At 36.8% G+C, this 23,010-nt stretch overlaps 1 protein-coding gene across 1 annotated transcript in view; it reads left to right on the forward strand.

Moving 5' to 3' along the window:
• The first annotated feature begins 543 nt into the window (after nt 1-543).
• The window catches only part of ZNF804B (zinc finger protein 804B), a 553,895-nt gene continuing 531,428 nt past the window's right edge, over nt 544-23,010 (forward strand). Inside the window, exon 1 of the mRNA XM_063098735.1 lies at nt 544-651. Within this exon, the coding sequence (XP_062954805.1) occupies nt 544-651 (108 nt within the window). The remainder of the gene's footprint in view (nt 652-23,010) is intronic.

The raw sequence follows: 23,010 nt of genomic DNA on the forward strand, positions 1-23,010 counted from the left end.
CTCCGCCACTGCAGCGGGGGCAGCGCCGCTGCCAAGGACTCCCCGCCACTCTCCCGGCACAGGCTGCTGCTGCGGCTGTTGCAGCCCACAGCCCAGCCCGGGGACGCCCCCGGCCAGAGGATGGGGACACGCGCCTGAGCACCCCCTGGGCGCGCACTAGGTGCGAAGGCGGGAGGCGGGAGGATAGGGGCGGGGAACTCCTGATTCCCTGGCGGACCCGGGAAGTTGTCCTTAAAAAAATACATCGCCGGCCCGCGCTTGAGCAGCCACCTCGTCAGAACAGCATGTGCACTGTCTCGCCGGGTTCCCTAAGTGCTCTGTGGCTGCAGCCGCCGCCGCCCTCGTCAGAGAGCCGCTGTCGGCAGCAGGAGCCCCGCGCCCGGCGAGGAGCCAGGACGCACGGCCGCCGCGTCCCCTTGCTTACTGCTGGCTGCTGCTGCTCGGGAGGTGGCAGTCACTGTTGCTGCTGAGGAACCAACCCGCATTTCCACGGCTGGTCGCCTGCTGAGGAGTTGAGACTCTGCACCTGCTGCCCGGACCAACATGGCTTGTTACCTGGTTATCAGTTCGAGACATCTCAGCAATGGGCACTACAGGGGCATTAAAGGAGTCTTCAGAGGGCCCCTCTGCAAGAACGGATCTCCGTCTCCGGTAATGTGCGCGCACACATACACACGTTCAAAATCAACATAAACAAAGAGATACTCTGCTGATACAGTGAGTGGGTGGTGGACAACTAAGACACAAAGCTTACCCATAGGTATATTGTGTCTGTTTCTACAACTTAATGACAGGCTATTACACAGAGAGGGGTGTGTGTTTACATGTGTATTTTCCACAGTCATTAAGATCTATACTGCTATGGATGTAAATATTTACTGAATGCAGTTACCTGTGTGAGGCTGTGAAGGTAGCTCCTCTGTGCTATGTCAACTTATGAATCTGCTGATTTGGGGCAGCGTAGAAAGTTTGAGTGGCACTTTATAATGTGCTTTTGTGAAGTCATCAGTTGAGATTAGTTTAATAATGCTGCTGTTACTTTATAAGAAAATAAACTCTTTAAAGAGTTTGCCTTAGGGCATTGGCAAAAGGAAAGGTTTTGGATGTAAACACTTGATTAAATCTAATGCTTAACTACGTAGGTTCTTTAAGGGAAGCAAGAGTTCTTTGAGGAAAGCTGGATTTGACAGTTTGTTGTAATATATACAAATATATTAACATACAATTTGAATGATTGCTATTTAACTAGGGAAAGTATTCAATTTAGTTACTATTTGATTTATTCAAGTACTTTATACAAAATAATTTTGGCCAAAATCTATGACAAATTTTAAATTTACTTAAATATATTACTAGTTCATTCCTTGGTACATACTATTAAGTTAAGGTTTTGAGGATTCATATATGTTTCAAGAAAATGTATATGTGTGTGTGAATATACATATGTGTGTGTATGTGTGTGTGTGTGTGTGTGTGTGTATATAGGTTTAGACTACTAGTAAGTGACTAAGTATCCAAACTTAAAGAACAACTTTTCTGGTTTAATGTAAAAAACACTATTTGTCTGTATAATATAAAGAAGAAAAGCTTAAATTGCCTAATTTTTTTATGTTTGGCTCTTTATATCACAGTTTAATGTTTCATTAGCATGTATTATACAAAACTGCAGTGTATTATAAAAATCTTTGATTAAGCACTATATGTGATTTGCATGAGAAATCTAAAATCAGGAAGAACAAATATCCAGAGATATCACTAGGATTCCCTATGACAAACTACTCCCTTGAATGCTTTTACGTCCTATGAAAAGTGGGTTGTTGCAACCTCACAGCTATATGGAACTGAATCAGAAGTGTTACATGGAAGATACCATTTATGTTAGCACTTAAAATTAAACACACAGGATTACAAGGGATGTGGAGAGTTTTAGCTGAATAAAGCCCAGATTCAATCTTTCTGAGCAGCAGGTCTGAATCTTTCCTATTTTTAAAGATTTTTAGGTTGGAGTTTCCACAGTCTCAACAGACCACTTTAATGTTTAACAACCCACAATGTCAGGAGAATCTTCCTTAGAGCAAACTTAAATCCTTCAAACTCTTTTTAAAACTCATTTGGTCTTGAAAAACTAGAATGTTTCACCTTTCTCACAGGTGTTATTTTCCAACACTTTGATAATCTTTGTAGCTGTCTTCTTAACCCCCGCTTGGGTTACAGAAATGTGAATTCGATAGTGTGTTGTAATATATATGCGTTAATCATTCTCAGGATAAAGGGGGACTTACTTCATAATGTCTACACTGTTTAGTTCTATATAAGTTGGTCGGAATATGCTGCTAATCTTCTAAAATCTCTCGGGTTTGTGGAGGAAATTTCTGTCACATGGTCCAAAATGGTCCTTTCTCCCCCAGTCTGGTCATTCATCTGCCAGGGGCCCTATTGACCATAGAGACTGGATGTATGGTTGTGGATGTGAGAAGACACCCATATCCACATGGCTGTGCTGGCTGACCAGGGCTCACTGGGTGCTCCATGCCCAGAGGATTTTCATTCACTACTGGGTTGGTTTTCACTAAAGTACTAATTCATTTACTTTGTTATCTAAGCTCTACACTTGGACTCACTGGATGGTTCTTTCCATATTTACAGATTCTAGTGTACTTCAATTATATATACATCATTAAAAAATATCTAAATTAGCCTGTACATGTATTTCCTAAACCCCTTTTGATTTAGTTTGTTTTCTTGTACATTTTGCTATGGAATTTGCATGGCCTTTTCAGGGTTTGAGTAGTTTCTCACATTAGCTAGGTAAGGTGTAAACAATTGATATTCACTCATTTTTCTGTCATTGGCAGGTTGTGAGATGAGTCTCTCAGCAAGTTGAGATTCTCTTCCCATGGCGTAACACTTAGACTTTCTCCCCGAGCTAGAATAGTTTACTTCCTTCTGGACCCTAGACCCGTGTGCATTTGAAAAGCTTTCTGGTCTAGATAAGCATGAGTTTGCCTTCTTTATTAATGAGTTGTGAAGCATGAAACTAAAAATCGTGGTTATAAATCATTTAAAAAAATATTCAGGAATACACACACCCTAATTAATTTTAGGTTGACATAAATTTATTGATTTTTTTCTTCTCAGTATAAATATTAAACTCATAGATCCATAAAACACAGTCATCTATTTTTTTTAAACACATAGCTACTCTGACAATACCTTTTTCAAATTTAGTGTCCAAAATGATCAGCAATTGACCTATACATCAATGACTTTAATTATTTCCACTCACTGAGACTCAGTTTATCTCGGACTATAAGTTGGAATACCTTTAGTTGATTCAACTGACTTTCACTAAGTTCTCCAATAGTTTAACTTTGGTTCTTACTCTTTAAATCCAAGTGTTCTTCATTTCTATTTTATTCCACACTTTTCTGTTTTAATAGAGCTGTTCAAAAGTAGTGCATGGTCTTAATATTCAATAAAATACAATTATTGGATGAGACTATTTTGCAGCTTGTTTATGGAAAGAAAAGTCACAGTTCCTTTTTGACATCATAAGAGTTTTTTTCTTTTGTAGTTCTGATATAAATAAACCTGAGTAATATAGATTTAACATTTCACTGTCTTATAGATACAATTCTTCAGTTGTGTGTTTAAAGTAGTAGTAGATATTTGTTATGTTCAAATCACATGCCCATAAAATATGAACATGTGATACTAAACCAAAAGTAAAAAAGAAAATGATTATATTTATATGTATTTTAGTTTCGAAGGATTTTATTTAGAAAACATATTAAATGATTATATGGAGTTCTTGTAATAAATACTTAATGGGATACTTGAGAAATAAATAAAATATTTTACCCCCGAACAGTTTTCACAGATCAGTAAACTGGAAATCCTAGAGTGAAATTCAGCTTCTATCTTCAAAGCAAAAACATGGAAATGTCTTATCTATCGCATCTCTCTTGGTTTTAGAGACTGTGTATGAAAAGATAGCATACTGCTTTTTCATCCTAATTAGAATGTGAGTAATTGATTTGACATAGTGTATGTTATTTTAAATCCAGGGATAGATTAAATAAAAGAAAAGAAAAGAAAAATAAGAGAATATTGCATAGTGCTTAATGATAAAAGTCTCTATTTTTAGAAAATAAATGTGCAACCTACCACATTTTAAGATATTTATCCCCTACCTTTTCTCAGCTCTAAAATAACTGGATGATGACTTTAAAAATCAGTATGAGAAACACACACATACACACACATGAAGGTACTTTTAAAAGTTCACAGAAAGGTTAGTGTTTTCTTTCAATTCCATTTTCCATGAACTTCTTATACACACACACACACACACACACACACACACACACACACACACACGTTCTTATGCTCAAGCATTAGTTATCCATATATTATAGAGTCTTTTACCTCAAACATGTTAAGCATTAAATTTTATTAACAATAATTACTCATTAGGAAAACAGTCTGTAAATAAATTAATTTTTATGAACTTCGAAGTTCTATCATCATATTTGAATTCAGTAAAACAAGTAATATCCTCTATGTAATGTCAAAAATATATTTGAATTGGTTCTTAATTATTTTATGTAATATATATTTCAAATTTAGATTCATTTGAGTTGGTTTCTTATAGTTTACTTAATCTGTGTGCAGTTAATAGTAAGACTATCATTCAGAATATCTATTGATTAAATGTTAATAATAATCATAGTTGTATATTTTACCTGTGGTAAATGCTTTGCTTATTATCACTCTTTTGAAGTTTAGATAAGGTGATATTTCTTAAGAAGTGCTTATTCCTGGGAGCACTATAGTTAGACACCTAGGAATATCTGTTTCTGAGAATGGCTATTACCTTCCCCTAAAGCATTGGATATAAAGAAAATTCTTGGGATTGTCCTCTGAGCAAAAGATCACTGTCCTTGGATTTTTCTCTTATGTTTAGTAACCTTATCTTAAGTTATATATTTGATTGAATTGCCTAACAGAAAGAAGCATATAAATAAATAAGCATTTAAATGGATCAAAAATCCTATAAAACTCTTTTTGAAATTACAAATGTATGTCTGTAAATGAAAGAAGTTCTGGAAAAGATAAATTACCTTGAAGGTGCATCCATCCAGACAACTACTCAGATGAGGAAATGAGAGCAGTTACATTCTTGTTTTTTCTTCTAATGCCTATAATATTCAATAGTGTGTATTTTCATTATGTGTAGTAAGTACATGTTAAACACATTCAGAAATGCTCTCAAACTCATGCACTTTTCATGTGCCAAATATAATTATGAAGACATGCCCTCCTGTAGAGAAGTCACCTGCCTCCTCTTCTTGAATTCATGAATACATAATACTGCATTTCATACTGAAACTTTCAGATGTTTTCAATAAAGAAGATTTAGTTACCATTCTTATGATACATGTTTTCTTTTTCATGTCAAATATTGTATTAAACAAACTCCTTTCTTCTCATTGCCTTTTCAGCTCTTTCTTCTATCTCCCAACTAGCTGATTTCAGAAACTTGTAGTTAGCACCTATGCTGCCTGGAAAGTGTCAACTTCTTAGGACTTAAACAAATGCGTGTTTATTTGATTTCAGAAAGTTTCCATGATAAGAAGATCAAAATGAGTATTTGAGCACTATAATATGTGACTTTTATTAGATTACACTACACTTATTTCAAAATTAAAATTTGATGAATCAGATATCTTGATTTGTTTCTGTTAGATATACAATTAAGATAAACTCTCTATTTTAGGTTTCTCCTCCATATTTGGAAATAAAATAAAAATAAAACATGTTGGCATCATGTGTAGGCTAAACAGGCACGGTATTTAACATAGAACTTAACTATTTGTAGTTTTAAAAAACTTAGTATTAGTAGTAACTGTGAAATCTTTGCTGTATAACATATAGCACTAAGATATACATTTTTTCATGTGTTGAGTATTAACAGAGCTTGAAATGTCAGTAGGTTTAAGGCTATATTGAGAATGAGGATCAAGAAGAATAATATACATATTTCCAATAACTTTACTAAGTGCATTTCAGTGTGGTTCAAAGTACACATTGTCATGAAAATTCTTTAGTATATATGTACATATTTTGTGGAAGATAATTTGAATAAAAATTGAAATAAAAATGTTACTTTGTTTGAAATTGTCTCTTGGTTGTAACAAATACAGTTTTTCATGAACATTCAGGCAACCCTTATAAAATGACAGGTGACAGCCTTTTGTATATCGATTTTTGCAAGTCAGGTTTGTTTAGTAGATAAGGTCTGGAGAGAGAAATTAAATATTTGATGTGTTTTCATGAAAAAGTATAGTTATGCTAATAATAGGGATCTACCAGTTCCCAAGTTATAAAATCTCTCTTGCATTGGAAGTACTTACTGAATTTGAAAAAATTCTGGAAAGATAAATTACTTCTTACCTTGGATAACATTCTCAGTTGTAACTAAGACGTTCTTAGCTAATTGAAGGCAAAAATGCAAGAGAATATTATACAGTATTTAAAATGGAAAAGAGTTTTGATTGGCTTTTTAAAATATTTACTAATGATCTTAATTTCTCCAGATAGAACCCTGAACACACGTATTGAACTAAATTCTTCTTTTATTCAAAACTGATATCTAATATCTAAAATATGCTTCTGAAGGACAGATAATTATTTTTTTTCTTTACAGAAAAAGAGAACTTTGTTTTCTTCTTTGGCCAGTGGGAAGCCTGGAGGCACATCTGTGGCTTAGCAAAGTGACAGGGATTGATGTTGCCCTTCAAAGCGACATGATACCCCCATTTCCAGTCATCTATTCCCATTCTGGCTCTTATTTTAATTTTATTTCCCATGGCTCTCATTCTTTTAAAATTTATAGTTTCTTGCTTTAATGTATAAAGTTCCTTTCAGATGACTTGGGTCTGTTGGGAAGGCAAGTCAGGCTATAAATAAGCAATAAAATATAGAATGTCCAAATATAGGGATGCCACTTGGGATTTTGTACTGGACAAGTCTGAGAATGATTCATGGAGAGAATTCATTTTGTTCATTTCTAGCAAGTATAATTAGGGCTGCCGAAGTTTTACTGTGACAATTGCCAAATTCTTTTTGGCAAATTTTATTTCACTTTTGTGTGGGTTTAAGAGGCAGAATATAGTTTATTTTGAAATGGATACTGCCAGTTTGTTTTCTCTAAAAGTCTCTCCATTATTCTTCTTGCCATCAATCCTTATTCCTTTCATTTGGCTGATTATCAATTTTTTCAATATCCTTTTTGGTTCACACATAAATGTTGGCATTTAATTCTAACTCTAGAGGCACTAGCCCCTGCAAATGGTAGGAACCAGCCCTTCTTCCCACAGCTGTTACTCAGCAGTTCCCTTGTCCTACGTACCCCCTCAGCACCAGGCAAATACAGTCAGTTCCTCCTCCCCTCCACTCACATATGTCTTGTCCACATCTCCCTTTTCCTATGAATAATTATATTCCCTAACATCTTTCTTGGCAAGTGTAGGCTATAAGCATTTCCTTTTTGTGAATGAAATAAATGCCATATTTTAAACAGAAAAGGACCATGCGACCTCTTTTTAGAATGATGGAGAATATGGAGGCTCCACTTAAGTCAGACCTTTCCTGTTGATTTGCTTCATCTGAATGTGAAGTGAAGAGACATGAGTTGGCCATATTAATTAAATTCACATTATCTAAAAATGTTTAAAACTCTTGGGCGATATTTAAGACTCTTCCTGATCCAGCTCGCACCTATATCTTCAGTTTTCACTTAATTCATTCTTTCACTTGATTGTATACTCTAGTTATACTAAATTCTCAGAGTTATTGACTACGATGTGTATTTACAGACCTTTATGCCACTGCACATGCTGTTCCCTCTGCCAAAAATCCTCTTTTCTCCTTCGTTTGTTGGGCCATATCTTCTGTATTTGTACCGTCTTAACTAAGGAGTTCAGTCCTCATGTGACTCTATACCGAGTTCCCTGTCACGGGACAAGTGCTTCTCTTATACAGGCTGCTGTCCCATCCATTGCTTGCCTTGATTCTACTCAACTGCATTTGTTTATTAATCTCTGTCTAACCATGGGATGTGAAATCTTTGGGGTATGTCTGCTGTTATTATTATTATTATTCAGACTGTATGCATCGATATGTACGCACACACATCTGATGTTGCAGTGGGGAAAAACTTTCAACAAGTCTTACAAGACTCCAGTTGGGGTAGTTTTCCTTCTCTTAATTAATTTAATGATTTCAATGGGAAGCAAATAGATTTCAATAGAAATTTAATTGGTATAGATATGTTCCCTTTGGACCTTGTGGTAGTAGCTTCATGAGGAAAATTTTCCATAGGGAATTTCTTCCCGTTAGTCAGAGTCTTTCAGAATGCAGGCTGTTGTACTGATGGATTAAGTGGACATTATTCTCATGGCAATGTTTCTCACTTTAATATTTACCAAGATCATTTGGTTACTTGCTTCAAGGATAATGTTTTGCTGCTTATTAATCCAAATTGCAGAGTGCTGAATTCCATGTAACCATTTCAGAACATCTTTCTCAAAAGGCCACAAGAGACTGAAGATTGGCTAGTTAGGCCATACTTTTTCACTGGCACATATTTAATAGCTTCTGAGAAATAAATCACAAGTTAGGGGATTGATTATTCCTCTCCTGTTTAGGAATGTATAGTGAGTGTGCAGTTAGAAGGAAAAATAGTGATACTTACGTGCTTTCTTTTTTCTCTTTTTTTGAAAGATAGGCAATAATTCTCTGACCAATAGCCACTATAGCCCTCGAGAAAGCAACATTGTGAAGCATCCATAGGGTTATTGTTGCATAATTGCCAACAATCTCCAATTGCCTGAACTTATTAGTCACATACTTTCCCACAAGGTTTTGTTAGCACTTGTTCTTTCTTCTATCAATCAGGATGTAGCCACTGTCCAGAAGAGGAGCTTGGACTTCTCCTAAACAATGAATTTTATTCAGAATATCCAGTCATCTAGGGTAGACATAGAGAGAGATAGTAATACTCTCAGGAGTGGAGAGAATCAGGTATATTGTATGGTCAGTTTTTTAATACAAAAAAACTTTTGCAGCAGTTGTTAAAAGGTATTTGATTTCTTTGCCTAATTTATAAAATCTAAACATTGAAAGGCCTTTAGCAATCTAGTTTAGCTTCCCACTATATATACTTAACATATCACTGTGATAGGCAGAATGATGGCACCCTAAAGATGTCCACATTCTATCTCCAAAAACCAACGAATCCAATACATTACATGGCAAAAAGGACTTTGCAGATGTGATTAAATTAAAAATGTTGAGAAGACTATCCTGGATCATACAGTAGGGCCTAATGTAATCACAAGGGTCCTCATAAGGAGGGGAGTGTCAGAATCAGAGCTTTGAAGATACTATGCTGCTGGCTTTGAAGTTAGAGGAAGGGTCCACAAACCAAGGAACATGGGTGACCTCTCGAAGCTGGAAAAGGCAAGTAAATGAATTCTCCCAGGAAAACCACAGCCTTACTAAAACATTGATTTTAGCCCTGTGAGGCTTCTGGCCTAAAGGACTGTAAGATAATGAATTTGTGTTGTCTTAAGGCAGTAAGTTTGTGGTAATTTGTTAGAACAGCAATAGGAAACTTACACTGCCACTCTTAACATGGATGAACATTTCCAGTGGTTGGGGGCTCTGTACTTACCAAGGTGACTTATCCTCTTGTGAGACATGTGATTAATGCTGAGTCTCTTCCTGCTCTACCCAAATGTCTCTTCCTCTTTCTTCCTCTTTCTCCCTGGTCCTCTGTGTGTCCTTCTGAAGAACAAGAGTGGATGTGCTCCCTCTTCAACATGACATGCCTTCAAATATTCAGAGACAGCTGGTAATTTTTCATCGTTAATTTCATGTAAAGGACTGACATTTGTGAGAACAAAGTCCATCCTATGCATGTACATCACTTGCATTATTTTCTTGTATATTAATTGAACTTTCTGCAACTCAGAATGCTTTATTAAGCTTTTAATGTAATGCAAAGTTTGAAATATAACATATTCATATTTCTTATATTCTTGATAAGGTGATAAACACAGTAAAACACTATCATATATTTAAAAAAATACTGTTCACATTTTCAAATACTGTCTACTTTTTCCAGATACTTTCCTTTTGTATTGTCTACATCCTGCATGCAGAGGATAAACCTCAGAACAGAAAAATCAGATCATTTTAAAGGCACATGTTAAGGCTGTCTTTCTTATTCCGTCTTTGATTTAGACACTTTCAAATTCCTAGGGTACAAAGCATTAGTTTTAAATAAAAAATGATGGTATCAGTTGAAGTAGTAATTATTAATTTCAAGAAATTTCCAAAAATGTCTATGCTAGACATATTGGTATCTAAATGAAAAGTTAAGAAAGTTATATTTTAACTTTTTTAGTAAAAAATAACAATATATAAGTGGTCAAAAATCATAAATTTACAGCTTTTTAATGTCCCAGATGTGGATACTGAACAATACAGGTCCCTGGAAGTCTCAGGTGTGCCCTTACCAGGCACCACCAACCCCAAAGGTTATTGCTGTCCTAACACCATAGATTATAAATTGTCTTATTTTAAAAAAATGAGTTTTAGTAAAGAACTAAATATATTTGCAGTTCAACTGATGGCAAACTATTGAACTAAATCTCTCTTTTTGGGGCGGGGATAGGTAACTGGACAGTGTTTCAGCTGCTTCTGTTTTCTGCTTCACTATGACTAACCAAAGAAGACTTGCTAACTATTTGAAACAAATGAATAAGAGAATACTGATTAGGTAAGAAGAAATGGATTTATGCTAATAAAACACCTGGATTATATCCAGAGTGACATCTGTAAAGTATTTCATTATCTTTTCCTTAATATTACATGTTGAAATTCAAAGATCCAGCTATCATGTAGATTTAGAAATCTCTTGCAAGTGGTTAGGAATGGCTCTGTTGAGTTTTCATTATTTGAGAGGAGAGGTGAATTATGTATTTACTGGCAAGATAACAATAAATGATTAAAAGAAAGAAACCTCTAGCCTGGACTTCTCATAAAAATGAAATTTATGTGCAAATGATATGTAAACTTTATTACAAAAGTTGTTATAATCTCACAAGCATGCACAAGGATAAAGTACAAGTTTGTGTCACTATGGAAACAGAATTATTGCCAAGAAGATTATAGATAAAGCCCAAACAATGCTTATATTAACCAATTCTAATTTAAGTGAATTTAAATATATTTAAAGAATTGATCATGTGGTTTAACTCAAATTTAATACTCCTCTTCCAATATCTATATGCTATATATGAGTTCAAGAGATCTGTATGATGTTGCTGGGAGAATCTTTGGTGACAAGCAGTGATGATTTTGCTTTCTTATCACTATAGAAGGAAGATTTGTAAAATTGTGTTTTAAAGGAAAAGTAGTAAAAAGTAATAAACCTTCTTTATGTGTTCCTTTCAACAGTAGGCCACTTTGCTGTGAATTTGTTTTTTAAAATCACATTCCTGTCCGTTCTCTAGGATCATCAGGATGCACTGTGCCCCTGAAAGTGGTGGAGAAAACAGGTTCTCCACAGGGGTGAGAGGAGGTGAGAAGGCATAGCTGGAGAGAAATTATAATTGGCATAAAAATATTCATAGGGAGTGGCCTTGGGTGGATTTATAGAGTAAATAAGTGTCACTTAATCTGAAGGTTTTGGAATTAGATTGAATACATGGTAGTTGGAATACAACATGTGATCTGATTGTATGCAAAAATTTCAGTGCACGAAGTGTTAAGTTCTTCATTAAGTCATGAATATAAGGCTTGCCCTAAGATTCAGTATCTGATCTTGATGAGTGCTGTGTTTGATGAGGCATGGAAAGAACTACAACCTCAAAAATTCTTACCACCCTATTCGAAAATAACTCAGTAATGTTTGACCAGTATTTTTCAGGTTGTTACTGTTTTCTTTTTAAGTTACACTATCTTTTGTTCAAAGGAAATCTTAGGAGCCAGACAAATAGATGTAAGCAGAACTACTTTGTCTAAAGGCAGAGGTGGGGGAGGGAAGGTCTTTAATGGTGAAAGGTCCCTCCTTTTCCTCTCTATTTGGGCAGGGAAGGTGCATTTGGCATAAGCCCTAGAGCTCTCTGGTTGGAGTACCACTTAGACTATGAGAGGTAAGCACCTGCTGTCTCCAAAACATAGTTTTAAAATGCATACATCTTACCTGGAGTAACTCAATTAGCTATCTGACACATTGCCAATTAATTCCATCTCTAGACATTGATTATATATTAGTTTCTCTATGTTTTCAGCTTTTATGAAAAACGTTAAGGTGACTTTGGGAGTACAGCTCTCAAGCTCAAGGAAGCACAATAATTTTCTTAGGAGCTGAGTGCCCGTGGGGTAGGGTAGGCCCAATTTATACAGAGTCAAGTGGGAATTAGCTAGTGTATAGGGGAGAAACCTGGATATAGAAGGCTGGTCTGGGAGAAACCAAGGATTTCTAGAATTGAAAACAGAGAATACTTCAGTTGGTGAATCATATCATTTATTCACTCAATCAATCATATATTCAACAAGTATTTGCTAAGGGTCTACTCTGTGCCAGGTCTACTTGCTGGCCATGTAGCAAAACTGAAAGATAAATCACATTGTGGGAAGAGAAGATATATTTCCCATGAACCAAATAATCCTGGAAAGTAATACTACTTACAGGCTTTGGTAAGTGATAAAGCGGGGGAAAAAAAAAAAAAAAAAGAGACAAGGTGAGGGGGCATCTGAAGAGGATGAACTGAGATAGTTATTCCAATTGTTGTGGGTCTATTGGCCCATGGCACTGAGCACTCAGGCCAGAGTTTAAAATTAATTTACATCTAGCCAATTCTAAAGTTTTACCTCTAGGCTTTTTAATTTAGTCTTTGTATGGAGTTTTTAGAATTTTTTTTTTTCTTTTGAAACTTCAGCCATCTGCATGAGATGAAGGGGATGGCAGCCACTGAAGACAGGATTTCTGTAATCCCGCTGGTTTGGTTGTGGGGTGCAGCCCACAGGCCAGTACCGAAAGTATGATCAGCTGAGGACTAAAGGGATGTTGCAGATGGAGAACCAAGAAGGGAGAAAGTATTAGAGCACTAGACTGGGCTTCATGTAATGGGAGGAACTGGGTGCTCCCTTTTACTTGGAGATCTGTGTGTAAGGTAGGCATGGATGGCCACCATCCGTAGAGAAGATCCTGTCTCTACTTTGTGGAGAATCTTCCATTCCCAGTGGCTGATGCCAGACATTTCAATTTAGATACTGCTAAATGCAAATATACATAAGAAACATCTCTTCCTTTTGCTAGTTATTTACTCTTCGATGTAAACAAAGTATTGGAAAAGATACTTCTCTTAACCTTGAATACCTCAGGTGTTAGATTCCTGGCAGAAAAAAAGGGAGACCATTGGAGAGTATTGGATGGGAGAACTGACGATGAATTTTAATGTAAGGTTCTGTTTTGGAGGGGCTTTAGGGCTTTAGGGCTCCCTAGAGTGTAGAGACCACAAAGAAGAGGGCATTGTCTGGAAGAGCTGTGTGCTGCTCTGCTTGGAAAATATACACCTGTCATCCCAGGCTCCCAGTGGAAAATTCTCAGGGTGATTATGGCTCTGCCTCGAACCTGTGTGGTTCAGATCCTATGTTTCCACAAACCATTTTGGGGTCTTTACTACGAACTGGGTATGGTACCAGGTGCTGGTGATACTGAAGTCAACCCAACAGACAGGGTATCAGTTTTAGTGGAGACTACAGACAGGGAATTAAGATAGTCAATAAACAGATTTTTATTTCATAATATTCTATTTAAATGTATAAGTTCTTGTGAAGAAAAAGTAACTGATGCTAAAGAGTGATATATCAGGATCCTGCCTAGTCCTAGAATTAGGGAAGCCCTGCTAGAATAAATGATGGCTAATCTGAGGACAAGTTATTTTGGCAAAGAGCCCTGAGGCAGGACCCAAGGAACGACTCCCAGGCTCCCAGGCCTGGAACTTGGGGGTGGGCTGCGGGGCTGAGGTGCTGAGGGGTCGAGGGACGGTAACCAAAGCAAGACTGGTAGGTCAGGGCCAACCACACAGGACCCTGTAGGCAAGGAATAAGGAAAATAACAAGGAAGTAAGGAAATAGTCTCAAGCAGATAGACATATGTCTTTTAATCTCATTAGAGAAATAAGCACTCTATCATTCTAGAGTCCCAGCGTGAGATCTTCTAGTTGATTCTTGCTGGTTGTTATAAATGAGATAGGTAACCATGCCTTTGTTATGATTGTTACAAATGAACATCAGAAATAATTCATAAAGGAGAAAATAAGAGTATCAAAGTTGAATCATGATGAATCTAGTTACTTGTACAGTAAGTTCGTGGTAAGTAGGCTCTTCCTTATAAGAAGAGAAGAACTGAGAATTAACTTCATAGATCTATACAAGGAATGATATTATGACTTAAGGTTCACTCTTTGCTGCTCTCGGGTAATCTGAGGTGGTGTGGTCAAATGAGGGTTTTCTTGCTGAGGATGTATAACATTTCTATCAAGAAAACCAAGGAAAGTAAAAGTTTTTACAATTTTTGAATCAATTTTAGAAACTCATTTTGTCTTGGTTAAGGAAATTTGATCAAAAGGTGTTAGAGACCATTAATTGTAACATTGAAGACCCAAGGTAATAATTACTTACTGTTTTGAAGGTGAGGTAAGAGCGGATGAAGCACCTCTCTAGACCCCTGAAATGTGCGTGCCAGAGGGAAATGAGTCCTTTCCGGTGTTGCTTGGTGACAAAGGTTGCATGTGTCTATATTTATTTAAAACTTTAAAATAAAAACTGTGATGTGTCTAGGGCTTTGTGGCATAGCTTATGTATGCATTTTGCCTTGTTTATGCATATTTCCCTCTGAACCCCCCAATTTTAAGGCAAGAGCATGGTAATTTTTTCTTTATACAATAAGAATAGAGAAGTGGTTAAACATATTGATTTTGGACTGAACTGCTCTGATCTCCCCTCCAGCTCTAATGAGCTGTGTGACTCTTTCACCATTCTGAGCCTCAGGTTATTCACCCATGATGTTACTTGACTTAATTGGGCCATTGTAAGAAGCGAAGGAGCTGATGTATGTTAAGTGCTTAGCACAGTGTCTGGCACACCATCCTTAAGTGCACAATGAAAGGCAGCCAATGGCTACCTCTATTGTGGTTGGCTTGTTCTGTCAAAAACAGGTTTCCATGCCCCCTTAAAATATTTTCAGCACTGACTGGGAACTTAACACTTTTATATCAAATTGTGGAAAGTGTTGCTCTTTTCTATGGCTCTATAAGATTGCTCTTTACCATAGCTGTGTTTTCTTGGGAAGAGAAGTGCAGGCATGGGGGCCAGTTAGCATTCTGTTTAACACAACTGTTGCAAATAGCAGCCCAGTGTTTTCACAACTCTCATAATGAAAACTCTCAGTTTGTCCTACTTTCCTGATACAGCTTTAACTCAAGACAATGATACAATTGAAGTGTCTTTTCTATTTTTCTTGGTGTTTTTGTCAGAGCCAATTGAGTTAAGTAGACGAGTTGTCTTTATGATCTTGCTGGCATGTGGAAGCAATTTTTTTGTGTGTTTTCTATAGGGATAGATATTTAATCTAAAACTACTGTCTCTGTACTGGTAAACATCCAGCCTCCTTACTGTGTTAAATATCTTTCACTGCTTTTGGAAATTGTAAAGAACCAATCAGGCTTCCACAGCTTCCCCCTTCACTTTTTTTCCCCAACAAAAACCCATTTTAACAGCAAATTATTTAAAATGAGGAAATATTATATGACTAAGCGTGTGTACGTTCACATTATGAGAAAATTACTGTTAAAGTCCATGTGTAGATATAAGCTTTTATATACATGTATTCTGCTCTTAGCACATAAGAAAGTTTGAATATATCGTTGCCCCTTCATGTTACAAAAAGCCTTTGTATTAGTGTATTGTCAGGATAAGAGAAACTATTCTCAACTTTGCAAACAGAGAGAATATAGTGCAAGAAATTGTTTACAAATGTATTGAAAAGCTTGTGGGAGAGAAAGGGAGAAGGTGCTATTATTCAGAGATTAGTAACTGCAGGAAATCACTGCTGCTCCTTGGCTGGAGGAGCAAGGGGGAAGGTGGTATTACCTGGACCCTACAAACACACACGCTGGTAGTGGTGCTGGTGGTGGGGCTGCTGCTTCTGAAACCACCTCACCACTGCTCTGCAAGCATCCAAGAGCTCACAGTGCTGCTGGTGCTACTGGACTCTGCCCACTGGCTGCTGCTGAGGCCAGCACTTGCCTGGGGCTCCTGCTGTCACTACCAGAGCTTGTGAGTGCTAGGATACTAAGGCAGCTGGAGCCAGAAGCAGAAGGAAGAATATCATGGCTTCTTTCTTTCTCTTAACTTCCTCTCTGCCACCAGTGCTTTCCACTGGCACGCCCAGCTAGAAACCAGCTGGCAAGGGGCCCTGCGATATGCACTTTACAGGCTTCGAGTCCCAGAGGAGAGTAGCAAGGGTGAGAATAGAACTATTACCAACAGATAAATGTCCAACTGCATATATGCCACTTACTATAGGACTGCAGGAACTAAGAGGGAAGGGGATTAACTACTGAAGGAAATTATTTTCTGTTTCTCTCTCTCTCTCTACATATATATTTGTGTGTGTGTGTATGTATATTTACTATATATAGAAATCTGCAAGATGGGTATAAATATTTATGTTCAACCCAGATCTTATGTACTGAAGTTTTTTATTGCTACTGTAACAAATTACCACAAATTTAGTGACAAAACATCACATGAATTGATTATTTTTCATTTCTGCTTGTCAGAGGTCCTACGGAGATCTCACTGGGTTAAAATCAAGATATAGGTAGAGCAACTTCCTTTCTGGAGCCTTTAAATGAGAATCCATTCATTTCCCAGCTTCTAGAAATTGCCTGCATCCCTTGGCTCATGGCTACCTATCTTTGTTGTCATGGGTAAACACTTGCAGAGTCCTTGTCTATTGAGTATGTCAAGAGAAACTCAAAAGACAGCAACCTGGACATTTAACAGAAAGGAGTCTTACTGTGAATTGTGCAAGCCAGGAGCAAGGTTGGTCTCACAATCTAAAATAAACCAAGTTCTCTGCGCATGCAGGAGTTACAACTTCTAAGGGTCTAGCTACAGAAACTCATACATATTCAACAAGGGCTGGGTTATTCTTATGCATATTCAAGTGGGGGTGAGTACACACATGCAGTGCAGCAGCATGTGTGTTACATATGACTCATGTTCTCTTGCGGTGGAGATTTAAGTATTAAAATGGAAGGGAGTTGACCTTGTGTAGTCAGAAGATGAGATTTTGGGCAAAGTTGAGACTTGTGCTCAACCTCCCTGATCTGGCCAAAACTGCTTAGGACTAATTGGAAATTGGGCCTTCCTTGCTATCATCAGGAGGCTGTTTAGCCCAATTAGAATTGTTGAATAAAAGGGAGAAAAGGAGAAAAATTAGGGAGAGGAAGGAATGAAGGGGTACTTCTTAATCAAAAAGGAGTGGGGGTTGACAGCTCTCATCTCCATTTTCAAGCCAGCAAGTTCTTCTCTTGTCATCTCTGTGATTCTCTGCAGCTGGGAAAAACTCTTTGCTTTAAGGGACTCATGTGATTAGACTGAGCCCACGTGGATAGTCCAGGATGCTCTTCCCATTTCAAGGTCCTTAGTTTCAATCATAACTGCAAAGACCCTTTTGACATATAAGACAGTATTCACAGGTTGTGGGAATTAGATACTGGGCATCTATGTAGGCCATTATTTTGTTTACCCTATCTCAGAATTTTAGATTCATGGACATATGCAGTTATTCACTAGTTATTATCTTCCACAGACATCTTAAACATGTGCTCTCCAAAACTAAATTAATTTTCCTCCAAATGTGCTTCTTTTTTTGTTGGGGACATAATCTTCATCCAATATCCTAGGCTTGAAGCTTGAGAATGTTCTTTTTTATTATTTATTGATACATACATATTTATGTGTACGGAGTCATATTTCAATACATGTATACCATGTGTGATCATCGAATCAGGATAATTAGCATACTTATCATCACAAAAATGTATCATTTCTTTGTGATAAGAGGATTTGAGCTCCTCTCTTCTAGCCATGAGAACATACAATAAATTATTATTAATTACACATGCTTAGCACTACTGTATACTACTAGAACTTATTTGTCCTATGTAGCTATAATTATGTATCAATTAACCAACCTCTCCTATTACCCCATTCCTTTCCCCTTCCCAGCCTCTAGTAACCACAATTGTACTCTCTACAAGCTCAACTGTTTTTTTTTTTAGCTCCCCCATACAAGTAAGAATGTTTTTCTGTAATTCTTCACCAGGTTGGTAAATCTGCTAATTTTCATTCTTTAATGTTTTTCCAGTTTACCCCTGCTCTGCACCTCTCCTACCACTTCTGTCTCTTTCCAAGGACTGCAAGCATTTTCCATTTTCCTGAAAAGAAAGTATTTCTTTAGTAATGGTGTCTGGCATTGTGCTAGCTGGTGGAACTACTGATGTTTATAAGGTACATATATTTTTTGCCCCAATGGAATTTATAGTCTAGCATGGAAAACACACATTAAACAAATAAACCTGTGTGATAAATGTCTATTTCTGATCTTTCTGATCATGTATCCCTGGTTTAGTTTTCAAAAATTGAGGTTTAGAATTTGTAAATATTCTAGAGACAAAAGAAGTTGGATGATTTAAATGCAATTAAAGTAAGTACATTTTGTATATGTGTGTCACTTTTCTCTGATTCTGGAAAATAAAAATGGAAAATAAGACTGCTATATTGCATGTCAAATAAGGCAACTTGGTTAGTTTTAATAAAATCAAGCCAGAATGGCCTTTAGAGCTCATCTTGATCTGTTGTTGTCTAAATGGGGTTAAATTACAAATTTGAGGCCTCCACACTAGACTTAATAAATCAGAATGCCAGGGGTTGGGCCTTGGATATGCACTTTAAACAAGAAGCCCGTACGTTTTTTGTGTATATTAGCATTATGAAATTATTGAACCAATGTCAATTTACCAATAGTCTCCTGATTTATAACACTGAGGCCAGTGGCTGAGGAAGGTTTTATGACTTGTTCACTCTCTGTCCTCTCCTTTTTCCATTAGTAACTCCTGTGAGTATCCTCTGTGAGTCACCTTCCCTGGTGACTAAATACCTCCCTGATGCCCAGTTCACAATCATAGTAACAGGTAGAAAGCACTCACTCTATGCCAGACTATACTGTACTGAAACTAGCTTTTCACATGTTGTCTTATTTAATCCTTACTGCAACCTTAAGCTGCAGGTGCTATTATCTTCCATTGTGCAGAAGAGATGAAACACTCTCAAGCTTCAACTCTACAGCTTACAGCTATTGAGTGGCAGAGAGCTGAGGCCTTAGATCAAGGACCTTCAGATTCTAAAGCTTGAGTGTGAAACCACTTTGCTGAGAATCGATTATTTCTTCTCTGTACCACCACGACAATGTTCACATTCCTTTATTACAAAATAATGGCATGTAAAGTATTTGTTCACATAACTGTTTCCCTTTCTTTGACTGGCAGTAGGATTTGTGTCTTCATCCAGGTAAAGCAGTACCAAGGTGCTGCGGGGTCTATGGCTTGGCAGACACTCAAACTCTTGATTTGGTCATTCAGTCATTCATTCATTTATCCAATCTTAGTTGATTAGAGTGGGTTAAAATGTAAAGATAAGTTAAAGTAAAATTTGGGAATTTACATGTACAACTTTGGAGAAATATTTATATCCACAGTGGTTAACAGGTGGTATAACCAACTAATGCTTAGACTTTTTCTTCATGAGAAATTAATGGTAAAGATTCTTGTTACTGGTAATTACACAGAACTATAAAGACACTTTCCGAGAACCCAAAGACACTAAGAAGGCAGAAAAATTCAAAAGAAGCAAACATTTTTCAGCAATTGCATCTCACATACACCACAAATAATGTTATAATTTGAAAACCTCAACTTATCTCTCTTCATGAAAAGAAAAAAAATGTATTCAGGCACTTTAAAAAGTTCATGAAAAAATAGAATTGAAAGATAACATAAATCTTTCCATGAACTCTTTGAAGACCCCTCATATATTTTGCTTTCCTTATCATTATGTACTTTTTCTCATTTTGTCACGTACTAACTCTGTTCATAGTTATGAGTATTAAAAATCAATTTAGGTGACTTGGCATAGTGGTATTACTACTTCTGTTTTTTTGGGTACATATAATTAAGCAAGCAATTTCTTGTTAGAAATGTATAATGGAACCAAAAACTTATAAAACCAACGTAAGTTCATTTTCATCTTAAAATGTGAGTTATTTGAAATAATAGAAATTTCTTAATAAGTATATTAAGCCACCTAATCACAAAGGTGGAATAATTTTCTAATGTTCATATCATTATTGAAGACTATAAGTAGGGTGTCCATAATACATACTAATAAAAGTTAACTAACTGAGCAGGGTCCAGTTGTCTGCATTGGTATTTAAGTGTTTGTCAAAAGGTAGCCCAGATTCTTCCAGAGGATATAAACAACAGCAGCAAAAGAATGCTTATGGACTTACCTTGTGCTTTTTCCTGCGAGGAGAGAGTCTAGAGTATCTTCAGACTACTGGATCCTTGTTGCAGAAGCATTAAATTTTAGCAGCTTGACTAATTGGCCTGATGTTCCTAAGATCTCCCTAGGCTGCTGGTCAGAATTCAAACCATCTTTTGCCCTTGTCACAAAGCTGATTGTCATAACTGTAGTATGGAAAGTGCAAACATGCAGACTATACTGCAAATTCTGCGTAATTCAACAAACATTTATGGATTTGCTGGTTATTTTCATATATGATTTGTCTCATTTAATATGTGGGTGCTCATTCAAAACTGAGGCCCGGAGGTTAAGCAACTTTCTCAAGGTCACAGTTAGCCAGCAAGAAATCTGAGATTTGAACATGAATCTTCCAAAGTGAAACCTAGGATTCTTTCCACTATGTGTGAGTAGATTGCTTTGAAAAATGTCAGGCAAACAATAGGAATTGTTTGCTTCAAGAGGGGGAAATAAACCCTACCACTTTACCTGACTTACGTAAAAAATAAGAGTTGATTGATTGGAAGGATACAGGGTAGAAAATGTCACCAGGCCTTAGCTAGGTCTGGGAAATGAAATCAGGAGCTTAGTTGACTCTTCGTTTCTCTTCTATTCCCAGATATCTCATCTCTGCTTCATACTTTACCTTCATAATTTACTGCCTTAAAAATGAGCTTCCTCTGCCCCCGGTAAATAATGTTATTCCATCGTGTGTGTGTGTGTGTGTGTGTGTGTGTGTGTGTGTGTGTGTGTGTGTGTGTGTGTGTGTACGTGTGTATGTAATCAAGCAGGAGGGGAGAGAGAGGTACTGGATGGGGGAGAAGATGACAGGGTTACACAGTTTGTGGTCCACACAGGGAGCTATGGGAAGAGACACTCTGAGGAAGGTGCATGGGCAGCTTTTGTCATGGGTGAGGAGGACATATTCGGTAGAAAAATGATCTGCAGGATTTATACAAAGACTATCCTGTACTGTACTGCTAAAGGTTGATGGTTAAATCACTGGTTCTCTCCCTTGATTGGGAGCAGTTTTGTGAATCTTAATTGTTTCTCTAACTTGGATTAAGAAACCAATTAAGTTTGTGTGTATGCACACAAATGTACATGCATGGACATATATATATGTATACTAATATCTCTACATATCTATAATCACATTCCAAATATACACATATGATTAAATTTATGCAAGTACTTTATTCCTGTTAATCACCTGGGAGTCATCTTCATCAGAGAGATACTTGGTGCTTCTATAATACAAAAGGGAAAACATTGTCTTATTGTCATTTGTAAGCTAATTATTTGTGCTTGTACAACTGTCATTTGGTTAATATTATTAGGAAGTGCCAGAGATAAGAAATGGTGCCTCTGTTAGTAAAATGTGCCTACCTGTAAGCTGTGGGTTTTCAGCTCACCTGACATGGTACAGTACCCTGAATGAACATTTTTAGCAACAGGCACGTGTGAGCGACACTCCTAAGAATTATTCCACAAAGTAGTATTTACATACAAGAGGACTCTTGGGAAAACCATCACACTCATTTCAACTTAATATTATATGAGAGCCCTAAGCATTTTTCAGTTACAGAAGCATTGTTACTTATGTGAAAGGCCAAAAGTGCAAATGTCAAACTGATAATTACTTCCTACATGGTAAAAGGAATTCAGGAACTGCAGAAATCATCCCATAAGAAGACAATATTGAGTATATTTATGGATGACATCCTCTTTAAAAAAATGTTTAAGATAGGAACTATTTTTTTGTCTCTTACAGCTTGTAACTCAGCTCCCCCACCCCTAAAAAATCAAACCAATAACCATGTAGCCAATATGCCAAACTTTTAAAAACTATGCTTTTGAATGTTGTTTGTGCTTTGTAAGACTGTTGCTACAGGCCAAATGTATTTCCCCATAGTTCATGTATAGACAACTTGATCCTTATTGTAACAGTGTTAAGATGGTGGGAAATCCAATTATGGTATTTGAAAGATGGGGCTTTAAGAGGTGATTAGATTATGAGGACTGTTCCCTCATGAATGGATTGATCCTTTCATGGAGTAATGGATGTGGTTCTGATGGCTTTAAAAGGAGAGCAAGTAAGAATGTTAGCTGTCGTGCTCACGCCATTTCTCTCATGACGTAATACTCTGAACTGCTATAGAGAATCACCACCTAGAGATAGGCCCTCACTAGATACGTTCTGTGAACTTTGGACTTCCAAGCCTTCAAAATTGTGGGAAATAAATTTCATTTCTTTGTAAATTACCTAGTTTTAGCAAC

Source organism: Cynocephalus volans, chromosome 6, assembly GCF_027409185.1.
Source record: "Cynocephalus volans isolate mCynVol1 chromosome 6, mCynVol1.pri, whole genome shotgun sequence".
Classification (NCBI taxonomy): domain Eukaryota; kingdom Metazoa; phylum Chordata; class Mammalia; order Dermoptera; family Cynocephalidae; genus Cynocephalus; species Cynocephalus volans.